General features: G+C 34.2%; 2 protein-coding genes across 4 annotated transcripts in view; one reads left to right on the top strand and one right to left on the bottom strand.

Moving 5' to 3' along the window:
* Window positions 1-587: 587 nt before the first annotated feature.
* LOC148941877 (uncharacterized) lies at window positions 588-20,623 on the bottom strand. 2 transcript variants are annotated; one of them, XM_089103130.1, is made up of 4 exons: window positions 20,607-20,623; window positions 8,619-8,765; window positions 4,106-4,242; window positions 588-1,620 (listed from the first exon to the last, which is right to left on the bottom strand). In XM_089103130.1, the coding sequence occupies exons 1-4, from the start codon at window positions 20,614-20,616 to the stop codon at window positions 1,186-1,188; spliced, it is 729 nt and encodes a 242-aa protein (XP_088959256.1). In that variant the 5' UTR covers window positions 20,617-20,623; the 3' UTR covers window positions 588-1,185. The 2 variants fall into 2 exon arrangements, with proteins under 2 accessions (XP_088959256.1, XP_088959257.1); XM_089103131.1 differs by lacking the exon at window positions 20,607-20,623 and adding an exon at window positions 20,528-20,563.
* A 254-nt stretch (window positions 20,624-20,877) lies between these two features.
* LOC148941878 (VPS35 endosomal protein-sorting factor-like) overlaps window positions 20,878-23,181 on the top strand; it is an 86,344-nt gene continuing 84,040 nt past the window's right edge. The window contains exon 1 of one of the 2 annotated variants that reach the window (XM_089102845.1): window positions 20,878-21,376. In XM_089102845.1, the coding sequence (XP_088958971.1) occupies window positions 20,987-21,376 (390 nt within the window). In that variant the 5' untranslated portion in view covers window positions 20,878-20,986. The remainder of the gene's footprint in view (window positions 21,377-23,181) is intronic. The other variant, XM_089102844.1, reaches the window with a different exon arrangement.

The following is a 23,181-nucleotide window of genomic DNA, read 5'->3' on the forward strand; positions in this document are numbered from 1 at the left end:
ATTTATTCTAATTAACGGCCTTTTTGACTAAGGGGTCATTTTTAAAGAATTGGAACGAAATTCGAACTTTAGCTTAGAGAGCATGGTATTGACTAGGGGAAGAACCCCCTAATATACGTATTAAAAATCTATGAATATAGAAGTTCGTTACGTTTGTTAATTCGTAAGTCATGTATAATTATTACTAATAGAAACTTTCTTAAATAAAATTAAATAACTTTCGAGAAAGCCAATAAAACCAAATAAAAGTAAAATTAATATGCAAATTTTGTTTTAATTATTCATGTACGGTGAGCCAATATCAGAACCTGCGTCAATCCAAAAACGTTCAAAAATTAAATAAAAAAAACAAGTTTTTTAACTGAAGGTAAGGAACGACGTTAAAACTTAAAACGAACAGAAATTATTCCGTATATGAAAGGGCCTGTCCCCTCCTCAACGCCTCACTCTTTACGCTAAAGTTTGAATTTCTCACAACATTATTTTTTAAAACAATAAATAACTTTAGCGTAAAGAGCGAGGCGTTGAGGAGGGGACAGCCCCTTTCATATACGGAATAATTTCTGTTCGTTTTAAGTTTTAACGTCGTTCCTTACTTTCAGTTAAAAAAACTTGTTTTTTCTATTTAATTATACAATGGAACGACTTAATCTTAAACATGGTTTCCTCTTCTTTCAAATTTCGCTTAAACAAAAATCATCTTTTCTTCCAAAAATAGGGGAAAAATTTTCTGAGTCGTCAAACCTCTCTCCATCTTCACTTAAATTGATATTTCAGCTTTGAAAAGTTCATATTTACACATAAAAACAAAGCAACCACCTCTAACACATGGATCACATTTAATACTTAAAATTGTATTCTTCCTTTGAAACAAAAGTTTCAAAAACCAATACTTTCTAATCTTTTTTTTAAATGGTGAACCAAAGACTATGGGTAGCTTACAAGAGTGAGAACTGACACTAGTGTCGACAAAGGAACACCTCAGCAACATCTAGAGCTTGGCGACAAGTGACATTTTTTCAGTGTAATAATAACAACAAATAATTTAATTTGCGTAGTTGGTAAAATTAGTAAAATTAGATGGCGCTGATGATTTTTATTTGCCGACACTACTGCCAGTTTAAGTTACCCATACTCTTACAAGTTACCATATACTTTGTGTTGAAAAATAAAAATAATGATTTATTAACTTTTATCGCCTAAAATCTCATTAAAAAAAGTCAACGCAACGAGCAACGCTGTACTCATAGTTTCACGAACTTCATGTTTTTGTTTCAAATAATTTTCAACTAAGCACTCATCAAAACAGGGTTTTGTTTTTCTCACAATTTCACTTAAACGAGAATTATCTTCTTCCAAAAATTGGGAAACAATTTTCTGAGTTGTTGAACGTTCGCCGCCCACTTGTATTTTATATAACTGTTGTACAACCAGCGGTTTCATAAATACATAATAAGGTTCTGGATTTTGATTACATATTATAGTAAGTACAGAGCTGTGGACTTGGATTAGTCTTGAATAGATCCCCAAGTATAACGGGTTTGTCATTTTGTTAATTAACGTCCTATCTTCCTCCACATATGCATCGGATTTGGGTAGTTTCTCGACAAGGCTTCGTGCCTGGAAAAAAAAATATCAGAACATAAAAAAAAGACCTAAGAAGGTTCATTTTAGGGGTGGGGTGGGGTGGGTGGGTAAACATTATTAATTTTTGAAGGGAACAAAAATCTAAAAAGTACGTTTTATGGCCACAATCTATCAACTTTCCGTGGAGGAGAGTTCATTAGCCGAACCTTAATGGGGTGGGTGAGAATGCCCCTCCCCCCTGCAGTCCAATAACGAAATTATTTATTCCTTGAAATGATGTTTTCAAAAGAACAATATTTCGATCAAATACCTTAATTATTGTATTTCGCATGTTGGCTCCCATGATAGCTGTGAAACAAAAAGAATATCACACATGAACTTTGAGAGTCTTATAGCAGCATCCTTATTTTTTTAATTCTGGAGAGCAGAAAAGCTTCTTGGAACTGAAAATAAACATTCAAGATATATTTTAAGTTTTATTAAAATACAAAACATTTTCATACTTTATTTATCATTTAAGTGACTTGACCAAATAAAAGATTTGATCAAATAACTAGTTTGATATTTTAACACGATATTTTCGAATTAGTTAAGGTTCTATGTTCTTTACCATTAGTCATATTTAGAGTTCCTTAACTAGTAGGCCAGAAAATAAATATAACAGAGCTTTTAAGTTTTAGTATCTGACGAATCTGAAGTGATCAGAAAGCGAAGATGGCGGTACTTAGGTCAAATGATTCGCATTTCAGCATCTAGCGTGCCCAAAACGATTCTCTAGTGGCTACCGTAGGGAAAAAGACGAAGCGGAATGCTGAAAAGATACTAAATGCCAAAACGATTCTCCCCAATTCGTTAGCTGCCCTACTTATCTTCTGCGTCATGTTGATAAGGGTTAAGCGAGCAGTATTTATTTAGTGAAGTGATCTTCAAGATAGGGTAAGACGTGTCCAGGTAAGCAGAAGTGGCCTATCGCCCCCAGGCAGGTAAATCCAGCCGTCTTCTTCTCTTCTTCCTGTAGCAGCACTGGGTGTTTTCCACCTCTCCTGATATCTGAAATTCAGACACTACTTGGGAATTTGTTTAACAGCAAGCTCCCCACTCATGGTAAACCTGATTGGTTCTCTTCTTCTTCATCTTGCAGCAGGATCAGGCGTTTTCCGCCTCACGTGACATCTGGACTTCAGATATTACCTGGGATTTTGTTCAACTATAAGCTCTCCACTCATGGTAAAACCTAATTGGTTTTCTTCTTCTTTGCCTTCTTGTAGCAGAGCCAGGCATTTACCACCTCACCTGGGATCCACAATCCAGATGTTAATTGGAGATTTGTTTAACCATAAGCTCTCTAGACTCACGGTAAAACTTCTTCTTCATCTTGCAGCATGAACATGTGTTCTTTGCCTCACCTGGGATCCACAATCCAGATGTTAATGGGGGATTTGTTTAACCATAAGCTCTCTAGACTCACGGTAAAACCTGATTGGTTCTCTTCTTCTTCATCTTGCAGCATGGACATGTGTTCTCTGCCTCACCTGGGACCTGAAATTTAGATGTTACTCGAGAATTTGTCCAACCGTAAGCTCGTCAGGCTCACATTAAAACCTGATTTGTCCTCTTCTTCAGCTTTCAGCAGTAGGGCCAGGCATTTCCGCCTCCCCTGGCATCTGAAATTCAGATGTTACTTGGGACTTTGTTTAACCATAAGCTCCCCAGACTCACGGTGAAACCTGATTGGTTCTCTTCTTCTTCTTGTTGCAGCATAATCTGGCGTTTTCCGTCTCACCGAACATCTGGACTTCAGATGTTACTTGGGAATTTGTTTAACCATAAGCTCTCCCCTCATGGTAAAACCTAATTGGTTTTCTTCTTCTTCTTCTTCTTGCAGCAGAGTCAGGCGTTTTTTTTAACCATAAGCTCTCTAGACTCACGGTGAAACCTGATTGGTTCTCTTCTTCTTCTTGTTGCAGCATAATCTGGCGTTTTCCGTCTCACCGAACATCTGGACTTCAGATGTTACTTGGGAATTTGTTTAACCATAAGCTCTCCCCTCATGGTAAAACCTAATTGGTTTTCTTCTTCTTCTTCTTCTTGCAGCAGAGTCAGGCGTTTTTTTTAACCATAAGCTCTCTAGACTCACGGTAAAACCTGATCGGTTCTATTCTTCTTCTTCTTGCAGCAGGGTCAGACGTTTTCCACCTAACCTGGGATCCACAATCCAGATGTTAATTGGGGATTTGCTTAGCCATAAACTCGCCAGACTCAAGGTAGAACCTGATTGTAGGTTCTGAGGAAGGTTCTACCTTTGTGCCACCTTCATTAAAAATTAAACTTCTATTAGGCAATATTAAAGAACCTGATTGGTTCTCTTCTTCATCTTCTTGTTGCAGCAGGACCAGGCGTCTTTTGCCCTCACCTGGCATATTAAATTTAAAAATTACTTTGGATTTTGTTTAACGGCAAGCTCCCTAGACCCTGCGGGCCCTGACCTTAGTTCTACTGCTAAGGAGAAACATTTTACCTTTTCTAGAATCGTCATATGGTCATTCAATGCCCTGATGTTAATACTTTCATAATTCCAATGTGTTACTCTTCCATCTTCCAGTTTGCACCAAGACATCCCAATTGGACGCAAATCAACGGCAGTGATGCTCTTCACTTAAATTAAAGTTTACCAAAATTAGTTATTCTAATTTCCATACACTGTATATAATCTAAATAGTGAATTAGATAATTGGGTATTTTGTTGGGTAGTATATTGGGAATAAAATTAGGGCATCAAATTTTTATTACTAAGGGATAACTAAAGTACAATGAAACTAGAATTACCAGTAAAATTTGCGACTGCGTTGATGTTTTTGTGCGAGGCTTATCCACAAAGTCAGTTTAATAAAAAAGGGGGAAAAATACGCATAATTGTTCACTAAAAAACTATTAGTTGCTGACAGGGGTCAGTAGCGTGCCTCTATAAGCTTAGGCAGCATCGACCCAGCTATAAATAGAACCGAGGGAAATTTGGGGAAGGTAAAATGGAAGGGTGTGTGAAAGCACATAACGGCTGCCCCCCCCCATTGCACTTCCTGGTTGAAGAGCCATGAAACGGAAACTAGCACCGCTGGTTTGGACTGTAAATTCTAGTGACGCTTTTTTTGCTTTATCCCTCGACTCACCTCTCACTATTTTCTTTGCATACCTTCATCATGAAAACTTTGTCAGCCTAAAGGTAAGATATTTCATTTATGTACTTGGTTAAGTCTTTGACTTTTAGTTTTGACCGGACAAGAGCTATGTACTTACTTAAGTCTTACTTTATATCTTACTGTACTTACTTAAGTCTTACTTTATATCTTACTGTACTTTTTTAAGTCTTACTTTATATCTTACTGTACTTACTTAAGTCTTTGACAGTTAGTTTTGACAGGACATGAGCTATGTACTGACTTAAGTTTTACTGTTATACCTTACTATACTTACTTGAGTCTTTGACAGTTAGTTTTGATTGTATATGAGCAATGTACTTAATTAAGTCTTATGTTATACCTTACTATACTTACTTAAGTCTTTGACAGTTAGTTTTGATAGAACACTTAACAAGACAATCTATTTAGTGCTGCTCTGGATAGCTGTGGAATGCGTTGATGGTCAAAGGTTCCCATCCACATTTTCAATGGTCAATAATTATACACATATTTCTGATATTTGCTGATATAATCAGCAAATGTTAATTAGCAACTAATGCTAATAGTTGCTGATATAATCAGCAACTATTGAAGAAATATCAGAAACTTTTAAGAAATATCAGCATAATTATACTATTGAAGAGATGGAATTTTAGGTGGGCCGAGAGTTGGCTACACTTCAATATTTCCGACAGTCTCATGAAACTAGAACCAGTTGATGGAAGTCAGCAGCCAGGAGGTTTCCAAGGTAGATAAACTGGTCAACTATTTCGACTATCTGACCATCAATGGTTATGGAGGGAATATCGTCTTATTTATGATCAGACGTCACCATTAATTTGATTTCGTCGTTATTTATTTGCATGCCAAAGGGTTTTGTTACATGGCTGAGGCAATCCACCTGTCTTTAGAATTCTTCTGCAGATATGAACATTAAATATTGTTGGCATGCCAAGTCTGTCAACGAGGACCCCATCTATTTTGGGATTGTATTCGGCTTTTATTAGTAAAAGTTTGATATACAGCAACAGATTGAAAAGGAATGGTGACATAATAGAGCCTTAAAAAATGCCAGAAGTAAAGCATTGTTTTGAGAGACCATCCAGAAGTTTCTAAACTTATGATAACAATATCTTATTGGCTCGTAAGCCACATATTGAATGTGGCTTACGCCCTAAATTTATTCAGCCCTCACTTTTACTAGCCCTAAATTTACTCAGCCCTAAATGTACTAGAGGTTGTTTCAAAATTCAGACAACACCCAAATAATAATGATTATGTTGAAAAGCCTAATCAATGGATGAAACAAATATGAGGATGGAAACTTTAATAAGCTTATCCTTTAACAAACCATTTTTACGAAATGACAAGCAGAATCTTTTGGCCGTTTTCGTTACGAACTAAATGCGTCGCTTCAAATACCACCTAAAATGAACGACAAGGAGGTAGCGCTAAAATAACAAATGAGCCACAAACAAATTATAAGGGTTACCACGTATACTTTTAAAAGAGGTATCGGATTATTAAGATTATAAGAAGCGTTTTCAAACTTTCTCAAAGAAATTTTCCTTTTCCTAGAGGATTTTGATCTCGCTTTTATCTTCTTCCTTTGACGTTTTAGGTCAATTCTGTTGTACGAAATAAAAATTTACTAGAGGCATCACCTTAGATCGCACTTGCCAGCGATAGGATGATCCTGCAGTCACCAGTTCGGCCGACAGGTTGGGCGAGCAGTACAAGCGGAGACAACCTACCAACTCATCAGGTGTGTACCAAGCCGTTCGCCATGGTTTATTGCGCCAATTCTTGTCAACTGATGATTTAAATGACGAAACGAGGTCAAACAAGCACCACAAGAAGAAGAAACCAGGTCAAAACGAGCAACACAAGGAGAAGAAACGACAAGCACCACAAGAAGAAAAAACGAGGTCAAACAAGCACCACAAGAAGAAAAAACGAGGTCAAACGAGCAACACAAGGAGAAAAAACGAGGTCAAACAAGCACCACAAGAAGAAGAAACCAGGTCAAACGAGCAACACAAGAAGAAGAAACGAGGTCAAACGAGCAACACAAGGAGAAAAAACGAGGTCAAACGAGCAACACAAGAAGAAAAAACGAGGTCAAACGAGCAATATAAGGAGAAGATATGAGGTCAAACGAGCAATATAAGGAGATGTCACGAGTCAAATGAGTAACACGCGGTCAAATGCTCGTAGCTGGACAATTTCAATTTCACTATCATATCCCCTCTATAGCGGCAATATCAATGTCGCATATCAGATTTCTGTATGCTGCGATTAGTAGCAGTATGCGCATAGCACCTTTCGTTTCTTCAAGATCCCCATCAAAACACGCAGAAAGTCTAACCTTATACCATGAACCTTTCCCGAAGCATTTCTGATACGTCCTCTTAACAACCTGTTTGGGTATAGTATGTTTCGATTTAGTTCAATACAGTTTCAATTTTCCCCAAATTTTTCGTCTTAGTACTCTTAGTTTTGGTAGCAGCAGAATTAATAGTAGTAGCCTTAGCTTTAGCTACTGCTTTTATTTATTTAAAAAATAAATAGTACATTGAGCCCACATCGCTCTTAGGCAGCGCTATTGCACTGCTTATGAATGAAAGATCTCTTTTATTTCTTTTTTTCGTTGAGATTTTTCTCTCTGATGGTTTTTTGGCGCTGCTTATGATGTACAATTCAAGAACAGAGACCAATCAGTTATTTTCAGCTGTCATCAAATGGTCAAAATTCAAATGGTCACATTGTCAAAATGGTCACTTTGTTTGCTTTTATCAGCTTGTGGCTTATTTGTTTATTCATTATATTCATTTATTCATTATATTCATTTATTCATTATATATTCATTTATTCATTATTTGTTTATTCAATTACTATTCATTAATATGCAGAGCTGGAAGCTATAAAGACTTTCATAGCTGAAGTATGACATGATGTCATACTATGCACACGCAAGTTGAAATTCATGTTATTTTAACTTTTTTTTTTTAATAAATGGGGTTGCATTTACAATAAAGAGCGCAAGGACTTGAAATAACAGGACTAGCAAAACTCATTTTAAATAATTAGACTGTGAGAGTAACAGCTTGACCCGATAGTATCAATAATAAAGATTAAATCTGCAAACCTAAAAAAAGAACTAAAAATCGATAAAATGCATTTAAATAAAGATATAAAGATTAAATCTAAAGCATTACCAGAACATTGTATCCACAATAAAGACAAAAACAAAACTAAAGATTCTAAAAATAAAGCAAATATAAATATATATATATATATATATATATATATATATATATATATATATATATATATATATATATATATATATATATATATATATATATATATATATATATATATATATATATATATATATATACATATATACATATATATATATATATATATATATATATATATATATATATATATATATATATATATATATATATATATATATATATATATATATATATATATATATATATATATATATATATATATATATATATATATATATATATATATATATATATATATATATATATATATATATATATATATATATATATATATATATATATATATAAAAGAATGAAAATTAAAAAAATTATTCCATTTTTACAAAAGTATTGCATAAAGTAGTGTTTTTACAAAAAAAAAATCAAGTCAAAACCTAGATACAAAAAATATCATTTAGGGGTCCAAAATTCTAAAAATCATAAATTTGACCCATTTTTCAGGGAGGGGCACACATTGCACAAAATTCTGAGAGTGACAGCCTTCCAACCTGTCTGGGGGTTTGGTTAAACATATATGGAACATAATTACCATTCTCCTTCTGTGGGACAGTAAGCACAGGAAATACTAGCCTATTTGAGGTACTTCGTTTTTTGGTGTTTCTGTTTTCTTTCTTGACTGCAGCTTGAGAATTTAAAATGCGTGTTGTTCTGTGTATACGTCTTAACTGGTACCAACCTAAACAAAGGCAAGAAATAGAGTATGTACATAAAAAATAGAAACAGGAATTTTTACAATTAATAATACCATAAATTAAAAAAAAAATGTTGAACGTTCTAATCTGCTTCTGATAGCCTTACTAAACAGTAGTAAAGAGAAAATAAATTAAACCTAACAAGAGACAAAACAACACAAAATAAATACTATTTCACAAGTAAATAACTATAAAAAATAGGCTAGTTGCAATTTACTTAACAACAGGATGCACAAAAAAAAAATATCTGAAAAGCAAGTGCCAGTCCAACGGTTTTGTGATCTCATAGTAAAAGAGGGGGAGAACTGGTCAATTTCAGGATATACTTGGGCCGTCTAGTGAGACCCTGGTTTAGACTCTGGAATCTATAAAGAAGGAGAGGAAAACTAACAAGGGCAATTATAGGAAAAATATTGGATATTCTACAAAAAAAAATCAACATCTTGAGACTTTCAGAGGTGTCAGGGTAGGAAATCCTTCCTAGAAAAACCTTAAAACTGTGATAACTTTAAAGATGTTCATGGCACACTGATTTGCACTTTTCCATGTGCCAGAAAAAATACCAAAACAAGATGATAAAGAAGAATGTATACACCCATTAGTTTGAAGCCAAAAACATTTTGTTTTAGTATCTAGTACACTTCGCAATTTTTTAGGCCAGAATTGTCAATAAAGATAATTTCAGTTCAATTTAGGGCTTTCCAAAGTCAATCTATGGGAAGACATCAAAAACATTGAGCATGGGACTTAAAACTTATGAAAAACAAAGCGACATTTTCTTCTCCTTCTTCTACAGACAGAATAGTTTTAATCAAAATCTTTCTGTACCCTAAAAATTTAAATTCAACCATTAGGAGAAGCTCACCAGTATATGTGACTAAAATTTACCATTTATATGCATGTTACTGAATAGCTTACCATGCTCAAAATATAGCAAAGGTTGGTGTCTAATACTCTTTTACCAAATGATAGTTACCTAAATCAAAGGCAGCAATAGCCTTCAACAGGGCCTGGGAATAAAATCTTTTAAAACCAAGTAAATTTCAAGTTCTGCAGTGGTATGTACTTGACTGGAGCTAAAATTAAAATACCAGCAAAAGCATCTTTTTCCCTCTGAAATATTCCATAGAGTTGCTTTAGCCTGGAAGCTCTTCCTAATGTCCATCAAAATTTGATAAAACACATTCTATGTACTGCTTGGAATACTTTCGAGTAAGTACAAGCGTAATTTACAGCAGTAATAACAATATAAAGATAAAGGGTTAACAAATATAGAATGATGTGACTCTATTGAGGAGGGAGGGGGTATAAACAAAAATTACATATTATTAGGCCATGGCTTTTTAACATTCCCAGACGAGTTTTTTAAAACAAATCTAAGGATGATGAGGGTGGGGGTAAATCTGACGTTGTGTATATGCATACGTAGATAGATATAGCCTAACCAATTCACTATTTATGCATCTAAGTTTCTTCTGAGCGTCATTTATAGACAATCTGATCTTCTATTTTTCTTTCTTCATTGGTGTTTCAACCGAAGGTTGGGTGCTGAGTGGTCCTCCAGAGAGTGTTAACTCAACTGGGATGCTATCCAACAGCACCTGGTCACTGATTATCCAACTGCAACTGGTCACTGATTATCCAACTGCAACTGGTCACTAAAGACCTTTGAAAACAATTCAAGTCATCATTCTGGAGCTCTACAAGGAGAAATCCTTAGATTACTCCAAGCTGCAATTTAAGGTAATTTATGTTAAAAGAAAGAAAATTACTAGATGATAACCAATCATAAAAGCTCTCATTCACATTTGGGTTTGTTGTAGCATCAATAAAAGAAGCTACTTTTTGAATTCCTCTTCTTCCATTAAAATATCCTGGTTCTTTTCATATTATTAGTTAAAAAATACTTCCCCCCAGAAAAATAGTGACAGAAAAGCAAAGAGCAGTACCTTGAAGAAACAGTAATTTTGATACAATTATTTATGTCAATTTCTGTTGAATACAGGTTTCATTAAAGAGCACAAGTTGTAACTCCCAAGGTGTCCCTCATTTCTTCTCTTCTACAACTGTTATGAGCAGCGTTCCCCAGGGGATCATTTTTGGACCAAATCTTTTCAACTTCTATATAAATGATGAACCCAATCTTCTCTCGAACCTCCTCAGTCTTTATGCTGATGATTCCAACCTTGTTGGAACAGCAGCTACACCCACTGACCTGCAATCTATCCAGAAGGACCTTGACATTCTTGGGACTTGGACTGATACATAGATACACATCAGCAGTACCATCTTCAAGGTAACCCCCTTTTGGCAGTCTCTGAAGAAAGAGATCTCGGATTCATTATTGATCGTCAATTTAAGTACCCATGCAAAATTTGAACCGTCGTCTGCCATCCAATCTCTCGGAATGATCAAAAGAATTATCTCGAGCAGACCCCCAAGTGTGTTTACAAAGCTCTACAAGGCACTAGTTCGCCTGCGCCTAGAGGTTGGAGTTTCCCTGGTGTCACCCTACTTCAAGAAGGACAAGGATATAATAAAAAGAGTACAACAAAGAGCAACCAAAATGGTTGAAAGCCTCAAACAAATGCCATACGAAGAGCGTTTACGCCACTTGAAGCTTTCTACTCTCAAATACCATAGGAACCGTGGAGACATGATTGTGTCCCACAAAATTTATTCCAAAAATATTCTCTCTAGTCTCCTCGCCCCCCCCCCCGAACGTTCATTGACAAGAGGGCATTCCAATAAAATCTTCAAGAAACGCTCCTCAATCCAAGAAAGAAGCCATTTCTTCAGCCAGCGAGTAATGAGCTTGTGGAATCAACCGTCTGAAGATGCAGTGGCTGCTGGTTCGACAGGTGCATTCAACCCAAATCTTGACAAAGAATAGCTACAGCAAGAGTCCCTGTACATCTGGGAAGTTGTTGAATCCTCTACCCAAATGTAGCAAGCAACTGCATCAAACAGCCAACAGAAGTCATAACACGACATTACAAAGAACGAAAATCCTTAGATTCGCTCTAAGCTGCGATTTAAGGTAATTAATATGATCAATGTTGTTTCTACATGCTTGCTATACTATATGACAGGTTACAGATTTTAATAAATTAATAAGTATATTTCTACTACTTCATCCAAGGTGATGGTAATCTATTGTGGTATTTCTGAACAAATATAATAACATGATGGTTAACTTTATTAACGCTTTGCTTTGTAGCCTTAACTTTGTTAAGGTAATCTTTTAATCATCCAAGTATAGTCAATTTTTTGTTTAGATGTCAAAATTTGTTTCAAAAGATAAAAACTTTCCTATTGGCTCATCTGGGGGAAATAGACTATCTCTGATTGACTGATCCTTTGTGTCTGATAGCCTTACTTCTAGATGGTAGGCTGTTTACCTCAGAAAGTGCTCAGGCTATTGAATGAACTGCCAGGAATGGATCCTAAATGATACACTGAAATGTTATCTGAAGTATCTACCTCTACTTCTTCTTGCTAAAGGACACAGGCCTTTGATGACTTTAAGGAGAGGCCCTTCTCGAGGAAATAATAGCCTAATTACCAACAAAATGTTACACTGGGTTTGAAGCAGCAGATAATTTTGGGTAATGTTAGTCTTAGCGAGCTTATTTGGCCTGTTGGACCTCCTCTTTACATTCTTCAACTATCAAGAAATTTTATGTCCTCTTTTACTTCAACTATTTGTATTATTCATTCCCCCCCCCCTCTTGAATTTTAATTCCATAACACTGTATTTCAAAAACGATTATTCAAAATTTTTCATAAACAAATAGACATTCGAAAGCTTTAAATGTATTAAATGTATTTGTATTTGAAATGTATTTAAATGTATTTGTATTCAAATTCAAGACAAAAGAGCTAAATACATAATTCCCCATGACAGCTCTGTTCTTATTTTACAACAATTTTAAATGATTGCAAATGGGCTCAACTCAGCTGACAAATGATAGCTTAACTAGGGGATTTTTCTTTCCCACTTCAATTTTCAGTCGGAATGGTTTTGTTAAGATTGAAAACAGCTTTCTTCAAAATTATGGAGATCCAGTTATGGTTTTTCAAATTCAATTTAGTGTTTTAAAGCATAGCTTGCAAAACCAGATCAACAGAATAAATTAGTTCCAAGGAAAATGTTTTAAGCATTTCTAAATGCAGATTTATAAGTTTTAAGGATTTGTAGGAATCTGTTAGTAAAATTCTAGATGTGCAGCTTTAGTCATCTTGGAAGGTAGTTGAGTAAGGTGAATGAGATTCTTATAGATGGATTTAGGGCCTTAAGTGTCACCACAAAGGCATTATGAAATACCTACCTCTACCCTTTCATAGGGCACTGAACTCTGTTTACCTTTGCATCATAAAAGGGAAACCTTAAGAAATAGATCTACTGCTTGAATAATGCAGAAGAAAAGTGTTTTGAGCCTTAAACTTTGCAATATCCTGATTTATAAGTTTTTAAAGAATTGTAGAACTATTTCTTATATTTAGAAGAAACCTCGATATGGCCTAAAATCATGCTGAAACAATCGGAATTTTATTTAAAAAAAAATTAAAGCTATAAGTGGATTCATTTCTGAAAGCTTCATTTCCTTAAATCAACTAATTTCCAAAACAGGAACCCCTGGACTAGCAAGGGACTTCTTAATCCCTAGTAGTCTATCTGTCTTAGAATTTGATTAAATAAAAAACAAGTTTTTCAACTGAAACTGAAGAGTAACATTAAAAATTAAAACAAGCATATATCATTCTGTATATGAGGCAGACTAACCCTTCCTTAACTGTCATTCTTGATGCTAAAGTCTTAAAGGTCATTAAAAATACTTCTCATTCAAAACCAAGGGCCTTTCTGTGTGAGTAGTCTTCTCTAAAGGATCAGGAAAAAAGTCAAACTTTAGTGTAAAGAGCAAAGGTTGAAGAAGGGGAAGCCCCCCTCATATACAGAATAATTTCTATTTGTTTTAATTTTTATTTCTGCTCCTTAGCTTTAGTTTGAAAAACGTAGTCTTTTATTTAATTTCTATTTTTTACTCCCCCCCCCCGTGTAGCATTTTTCCTGGAAAATTTCCACCTCCTTGCAGAAAATTATCCCCAAAACTTTTTGTATACTTCCCAAAAACAAAAACTGCACATGAACAATGAGTAGCCTTCTCTAAAGGATCAGGAAAAAAGTCAAACTTTAGCGTAAAGAGCAAAGGTTGAAGAAGGGAAGCCCCCCTCATATACAGAACAATTTCTATTTGTTTTAATTTTTATTTCTGCTCCTTAGCTTTAGTTTGAAAAACGTAATCTTTCATTCAATTTCTATTTTTTAATAACCCCCCCCTCCCCCGTGTAGCATTTCTCCTGAAAAATTTCCCCCTCCTTGCAGAAAATTATCCCCAAAACTTTTTGTATATTTCCCAAAAACAAAAACTGTAGATGAACAATAAGGGCAAATTGCACCACTTACATGCCCTTTCCCCAGGGACTATAGAGGGTCATGTCATCACCAAAAACATATTTATTGGACCTTTTGACTATGTTGAATTAAATGTGTATCTTAAAATTTTGATCAGATGCCTTTGGGAGAAAAATAGGCATGAAGGGTGCTACGTGCCCTCTAATCTTTTTGGCCAATTGAAAAGGGCACTAGAACCTTTAATTTCCATTCAAATAAGCTATCTATCAATCTTTGCTTTAATATTACTATTTGGTTTGATTACAGACCATTGGTTTGCTACAATCAACCCTGGAAAAAAAAAGTATGTATCCATGATTTTTCTTCTGCCAAAAAATTCAACATTTTTGTAAATAAAAGCTTGAAATATCTACACAAGGGTTCTCTGATATACTGAGTCTGATGGTATAATTCTCGTTAAGATCGCTTGACGTTTTGGAGGTATTTCCTTCCATATTCAAAAAGCAGGCAATTTTTCTCAGGCCTGTAGCTTTTGATGGGTAAAATTAAACTTAATTAAACTTAAAATTAAATTTTATATATCTGGAGCCTAAAAAGCAAATTCCTTTGATGTATCTATTATCATTAAAATTCTGTTTATAGAGATTTGGCTACTATTGGGTCTTACTTAGATTGTTGGAATTGTGTGTTCAAAGCCAACTTAAACCATAACCAGAAACCAATTTTTTTTTTTTTTTTTTTTTTTTTTTAAGACCTATTTCTTAACTACTAGGGTATATGGTATATAGTACTACAACTAATAACTCATTATAACATCAAGATGCCTGAGGCTAACACATCTTTTTCCTCCATCCCAATCTATTCAAGGCTTCTTTCTTTACACCCTCCAAAGGAGTTCCAGTTTCCCTTAAATCTTTTCTTAAAATATCCTCTCGCCCCATTTAGAACAACTTGCTTTTCATTTGGCCCTATATATAGTCAGAGCCATTCAAGGGGGGGGGGGTAGTACTGCTGCTGCTAAGAACGGCTCTGTATATTGTTGACTGACAAGGATGATCTTTGGCAATATCTCATCCTTCATCCACAGAACACATACTGGCCATCTCAAACTTTCTCTCATTTTAGCCCTAGAAAGTGGGATTGAACATACATCTGGTCTAATTAAGTGAAAGGGAAGTAGGACATAATTGTGACATCAGAAATTACCAAATCTGGAAAGAGCATTAAATAGACAATTCAATGGTATGTTTATTTCGTTGGTAAATACATACAAGATTCCATAACTAATATAGAGACAAGGTGAGACTACTACTCAATTAGTTTTTTTGCTCTTTCTAAGCATAAAAATCAATTCATTTGCAAACACCACTCCTGATTTTCCTTTATACAGCCCAAGGAACATATAAAAACTATAAAAAAAAACACTATAGAAATGAAAACATAATTTTTTTCTACCATTATTATATAATTTTTTTAATCATTCCAAATAATATTTTGGTAAAACATGCACTCAATCACATGCAGTGATAAAGTTATAGACTGAGAAAAATAATGGTTTAGTATATTTGAGGCCTAATGTAGAGGGCTTCAAGGGAGCTGTGGACAAAGATTGGTTGTCCATTCCATGGCTTCAAGAATGATAAATGAAAGTTGAAATAGGGACAAAATCCTTTTAATTGACAGTGTTTCACAAATAGTGATAGAAATTCACAAAAATGCCAGATATTTTGGTCACATATGCAGTGACCATCATCAGCAGTAAAACTCATCAGTTTTAGTACTGATAATGGTCATTGTATATGTGACCAAATATCCAGTATTTTTGTGAATTTCCATCACTGTTTGTGAAACACTGTCGATTAAAAGGATTTTATCCCTATTTGAACTTTTATTTATCATCATGGAAAGGCAGTGTGGTCTCCGAAATTATCGGCTTCAAGAATGGGATGCAGCTGACACTTTGGCTCAACATCTTCACTAACCAGTACCTACAGGATAACTCCTTATTTGCTGGACAATGTGATTTAAGGTAATATAGGAGCAATGAAATATTACTAGATTGATGTAATGGAGAAAAACGTTATTAGGACTATTTATGCAACTACGAAAAAAGGAGTGGGGACAGGGCCAGATTTAAATCTTTCATGCTCCTAGACCATTTTTGTGATATTTTTCAGGAATTCCCCAAAAATTTGGGGATGGTGGAAGCACTGGACAGAACACAACTGATGAGGCAAAAGTAATGAAAGAGAAAGGTGATACTAAACTCTCAGCTGCCATTCTTGAGAGACATCTGACAGTTTATAAGTGGAAACAGAATTCCTGTGTTGTTTTAAAATTAGTTTTCTGTGAATAGGCAGCACGGCAGCAGAGTACACCTGTCATTTTGACAATAAATCACATCAGTCCAGTTTTTGTTAAGAAAAAAAATAATCAGTGATAATTTATTGTGCCCCCTGACACTGTGCACCCCTAGGCCTGGGTAGGAATGTCTCAGCAAGTATTATTATTATATGTGGAAAGTGTGTAAAAAAGGTATGATTAGTGTGTTCATGCTGTCCAAATGTCATTTCTAGGAATCTTGTATGTATTTGCCCTTTTTTCCTAAGCTATCTAATTTCTACTCCTCAGGCTAATATACCTTAACCAAATAATCAAATGTCAAACTTTTTTTCATATTAATTTAACCCATTAGTGCCCATTGTTCCAAATTGGGAACAGTTTGACTTGGATTTTGTTTTTGCTCATTGTACCTGAGATGCCCAGAAGTGTTCCATAGTTAAGAACAGTGTCTAAAGCATAAGATTAAATTTTCACATTCAGAAATATCAAGGGTAAGTATATTTTCTTGATTTTAGTAGAAGTGGAAATTTTAAGAATTTTGATAAGGCTACTTCTGAGCTAATGCTTAGCTATAGTTTCAACAAATACTGTCTAAACTAGAGTCTTTGGCAAAGCCATTTCATCAGGGAGTAGGATTATCAAATGCTATTAGTCAGTCTGCTATGAAAAATCTATATCCCAGGGTTTTTATGAAAGTGTTCCTGATTGGGAACAACAGGCAAAAACTAATATTGGTTGATATGAGCTAACAAAAGAAAAAAACATTGTTCTTTACCAATGAGATCCGAACCATTCTGAAACATTGAGGAGGCTGTTGTTGCAGTATAAAAGATTCTGGAGACAACAAGGGCCCTGCTGACCTGATTATAATCCCTTCTGATATGGCTGAGGTGAGTGACAAAGAGGAAGAAAACAATGAGGCTGCAGAAGCTGATGTATCCCAAAGTTTTCCACATGATGTTTCCAACATGATGGAGATTCATGTGATACTTGCTGTTCCTGAGCCCAATAGTGATGATTGACCAAACATTAGTCCGACTCCCAACAAAATAGCTTGGAATACTCTAAAAAGTCAAGCCAAAGAAGCCCCACAGTGGAAAAAAATTTATGTGTCACAGAAAGGTGACTTAGGCTTCGCTTTAAGCTTTGAAAACCTGAATACTTTTTTAGCAATTATAGTGCTGTCTAGGTATCATAAGCTTCCAAGTGAATGCTTATATTGGTCCAAGTCAGATGACTTGGGTGTCTCAATTGTGGCCAAAGCTATGGGTAGAAACAGTTGTGCTAAGATAAAGCAGTATCTGCAATTTACAAACAAATGAAAATCTTGACCATGGCAACAAAATGACCAAAGTGCAATCACTCTTAGAGATTGTAAATTTGGAGTTGACTTGACTTGATTTATTGATAAAATAAAAAACAAAACATACACTTATTCCCATACTGCCAACATGCCAGAGGCTATAAACAGCCCATATGGGGATTTAAGAAATTAATTATTTGATAAAAATATCACAAATAATTTGACAAAAATATAATCAAACAAAAATATCCTTTTTCTAATATCATTTAGCAGAAAAACTAAACAAACGACAAACAAACAAAACTAAATAACAAATAATATAAGCACTTTTCTCATCTACTCAATAAGATATTTTCAAGTATTTTCTTCAGAATGAGATTATCAAAATCAATTCTTCTATATAATTGAGACACATACAAGTATTCCACATTTTCACATGAGTCAACACTCAAAACGTCTCTAAAAACATCTTTAAAAGTAACATTATCTAGGTAAGTGATGCTATCCACTTTACCTATTTTCTCGCTACTTTGCATCCCCCTTATCCCTCGCTTATTCCTAGTCTAAGCCACTAAATCTGCATTACATTAATTTTAAACCTATAGCTGCAACATGAATCCTCAAAACCTCCGTAGCCTAGTAAATACAGCAAACTATTCAGCAAGGAAGCCCTGATTTTGCCTGATATTAAGCAAGACTTGCTACTGGCTTAAACCACAGGCATTTGTGGTATCAACGCCATAAGGATTAAACATGCCTTGTCATACAAAAAAACATATTAAGCATACTAAACATACGCCTTGTCATAAAAAAAAAGAACATATTAAGCATATTAAACATATTAAGCGATACTTGTATTGTTCAATCATGATTGAGCAGGTAGTAAGTTTAAACAGGAGGAACAGGAGGTAAGTTTAAACTTACCTCCCATTTACATCAGAAATAGAATTTGCCTCCCCCCTAATGTGCAAATATATACCCTGAATTGGTGTATAGGGGTGGGGGTAAAATTCATTTCTGACAAAAATGATTATTATATTTGGAAAGAGCATAAAAAAAGGCATTGAGTGGTATATTCACTTTTTTTGTAAGTCAATAATATGATATGGTAAAAATTTACCAAGATCTCTTTCCAATCTCTTTGAATGAATTTCAAAACTAACAAGGTAAAAATTTAGAATTGTGGCTTCTGATAAGGAGACATGTTAGAAAAACAATTCCTACTTCAAAATGTGTATAACAATCCTAGTTAACATATTATCCAAGGGGAGAACCTTTATCATCAAGTCTTTCCTCTTTTTCCAACTTAAAAGAAAAAAATTACAATTTCTGCCATGCTCTCAATGTAATGCATGAATCTTTTGAAATTGCTGCTATAAATTGTTATTATAGATAGTTTTCATCCTGGTCATTGTTAATTCCATTTTTTTTAATGATAGATACAGTGGTGAAAATAAAAAATGTCGCTATAAATATACATAGGGTAAAAGACCAGTATCCAATTGAGCAAAATTATGTAAAACTTAAAACCTCATATCTAGTTATCAAATTAGAGTTGAAAAGGTTTGTATAGGCCAATGAATATCTAAAAATCTAAGCTATGCAACAACATGGTTATTAATAAAATTATTTAAGATCATTCACTGAAAATGATTAGTTTATTGACTTACCTAAAAAGACCTCTTTTTGAAAATACCAATTATCCTATTTTGATGTAAATATATTTTCAGTGTTTCAGTATTATTCAAATATTAATAGAAAACTGATTGTCTTCTGATTCTAAAAATCTAACTTTTATTTCTTGATTTTTATTCTATAAATCACAAATATTAAATTTAATTTTTTTTCATTTCACTTGCTTGTCAAAACAGAGACCACACATTGGATTTATGATGATAAATTACTCCCACTGGGTTGGCTCTAGTGAGAGTTGATTGGGTCTACACTTGCATTGTGTCATATTGTAGTAAAAAAGGGGCAGTCCAAAAACCCATTGCTATTTTTCCAAAATGCCAAAGAAAAGTGCTCTTTCCCAAAAAGAGGTCTTTTACCCTATACATACAGAGTATATACCCCCAACCCCCTAATGTGCGACTATATAACAAAAATTGTATTCTGAGCCTAAATATAAGCAAATGAACTGTACCTCAACCCCTAAATAGGCTATATCCAAATCAGGGTATATGTTTGCACATCAGGAAGGTGGGGGCAAAATTTATTTGTGATGTAAATGAAGGTTATATTTAGAATCAGAATGCAATTTTGGTTGTATAAATCCACATTAGTGGAGTGGGGGTATATAGCCTACTCTGTAAATAGGCTATATGTATATTTATAGCATTATTTTGTTATTTTCACCACTGCTTTATCTATCATTAAAAAAAAATGGAATTAACAATGACTGGGATGAATGTTAGGCCTAGGCCTATCTATAAGAACAATTTATAGCAGCAATTTCAAAAGATTCATGCATTACATTGAGAGCATGGCAGAAATTGTAATTTTTTTCTTTTAAGCTGCAAAAAAAGAAAAACTTGATGTAAAGGTTCTCTCCTTGGATAATAGGCTATGTTAACTAGGATCATTATACATATTTTAAAGTAAGAATTGTTTCCCTAGCATGTCTCCTTATCAGGGGCCACAATTCTTAATTTTTACCATTAATAAAATAATTTAGAGCATACTCAAAATAGTTAAGAGCTTCAAAGAGCCAGAATTTGCATATTAACTGTAGGCTAATGTCTAAAGGATTTTTTAACTCACGAATAAGCATTTTTCGATATTTTGCAAAATTTGCCGGGTTTGGCGCTACCTATTAAAAGATACGAGGTCGTGTCTACACTTGTTCTGTCATTATTAACGAAATGACGAGCTATTAGAAAGTCAAATGGAAAGGAAAATAAAAGTTAATTATATAAAAAAATTAATTTTAACTAACTCTCCAGTTAGATTAAATATTTTTCGTTTTCTTACGGTAGTTTTTCCTACAAGACACTTTCTAATGGAATGCTATGCAAGGCCCTTCAAAAGTCTTAAGGCGATATTTTTGAATTTTAAGTGCGTGCTTGTTTGATATTGGATACCAATAGGCTACAGCCTAATGCATTTGCTAGTGTTTTATATACCATCATAACAGTTTGAAAATGTATCATGCATCACCAAATATATTAAATGAAGCGCTGGAAGGCCTTGACCCCTTGAGTGCCTTATTGTTGGACTCTAGCCATGTAGACTTAGATTTTTCTACTCCTATTTCCAATGCCCATCAGTGGGATGAACTAATGCATCAAACTGTTGCTGCTTTTAAGCTACAGGTTGAATCATTCCCCGAACAAAAGACTATGAAAGAAAAGATAGCCTTAAGGCTGAAACAGTTAGAAGGACTTGAGAAAATTCCTGAACCACTCTCAAATCAGACTAAATCTCAAATAAGTCTGGATGAATTTTATGTTTATATCAGAAAAACAAAGCTAGAAATGCTTGAACTTTGGAAGTCTGACCAGAGAGTTGCCACATTGAACTCCATATTAAGGGTAGGCTATTTTGTAGATAGTACACTTAGACTAGCCTATAGCCTAGGCAGGAAGGTGCCCAATGGATATTCTTAAAAAAATTTCATTCTATAGAATGTAAAAATAATATCCAACTACACTTAGTATCAAGATAATATATCAAGCTAGACAGATAATAACATTTTTGAGACTCTTACACCTTTACCTACCTAGCTGAATATTTGACTGTCTATGCAATATACAGAATATCTACCTAGTTGGATATAATTTAGCTCAGCATTTCTGATATATATCCAACTAGGCAGATAAGAAGATTCTCTAAGCAGTTTGGGGTTTATATCCAACTAGCCAGATAAATTGATTCTCTTAGGCATCGAGAATATCTACCGAGATTGATAATAGTGTTTCTTAGTTTTTCTGGTATATCTCAAACTAGGCAGATAATAAGATTCTCTCAGCATTTTGGGGTTTATATCCAACTAGCAAGATAAATTGATACTCTTAGGCAGAGAAAATATCTACCTAGGCTAGTTGGATAATAATGATACTTAGAGTTTCTGATATATATCCAACTAGGCAGATAAGAAGATTCTCTCAGCAGTTTGGGGTTTATATCCAACTAGCCAGATAAATTGTTTCTCTTTGGCACAGCATGAACATCTAACTAGGTGGATAATACCAAGTCTTAACATTTCTGATAGGATTGTCTATATATCCAACTAGGAGGATAGTAAATTCTATTAGGCTATGCAGTTTTGGGATAATATCCAACTAGCCAGATAAATTGTTAGGCTACTCTTAGTCAGAGACAATAGCTATATACCTAGTTGGATAATAATGTTCCCTAGCATTTCTGATAAACATCCAACTAGGCAGATAAAAAGATTCTCTAAGCAGTTTGGGTTTAATATCCAACTAGCCAGATAATTTTTTTCTCTTAGGCACAGCATGAACATCTAACTAGGTGGATAATACCTAGTCTGAACACTCCTGATATATATCCAACTAGGAGGATAGCCTAAGTAAATTCCATTAGTCTATGCAGTTTTGGGATAATATCCAACTAGCCAGAGAAATCGTTTCTCTTAGGCACAGCACGAATATCTAACTAGGTGGATAATGCTGAGTCTTAGATCTTCTGATATACCCACCAAATTAGACGTTCATGCTATGTCTAAGAGAAAAAATTGTCTGACTAGTTGGATATTAGGCTATCACTAGTTTGTATGAAGAATTTACTTATCTGTCTAGTTAGATATATATCAGAAGCATTAAGTTAAAGTATTATCCACTTAGTTAAAAATATTAAGTTGGCTCTTATGCTTTATTGTATTTGGCTAAAAAGATAAAACTATTTTTCTTTAAAATTTTAGTTATTGTCCTAGTTGGATAATTTCTTATTTGCTTAAAAGGATTTTTCAGATAGCTAATTAGTTGGATAATTTTGGCAATAACTAAGTGTGGTTGGATATTATTTTTACATTCTATAGAATAGAAATTTTTAGATATTATCAATTGGGTATACTCCCCCTATCTATGCCTTTTTTTTTACCTAAACACTATAGGCCTAATAACAGCTTCTTAGGCCTAGGCTACATCATTTCTAAAAAACAAAAATATTAATTTGACTTCTAAATTGCTTCTATTTTAACTACATCCCATAACTGTTTTCCACTCCCCCCTAATGCATAGATATAGCCTTAGAATATACCTAAAAACTAATAATATGTTTTTTATGTTCAAATAATGATAATTTGGCAGCAGTGGTGTAATCCTGGGGTGAGGGCAAGTTACTTTATAGTACTATAAAGGTAAATATTTACCAG

The sequence above is a fragment of the Artemia sp. Qi Xiang Cuo genome, chromosome 17 (genome assembly GCF_049724085.1).
Source record: "Artemia sp. Qi Xiang Cuo chromosome 17, ASM4972408v1, whole genome shotgun sequence".
In the NCBI taxonomy this organism is placed as follows: domain Eukaryota; kingdom Metazoa; phylum Arthropoda; class Branchiopoda; order Anostraca; family Artemiidae; genus Artemia; species Artemia sp. Qi Xiang Cuo.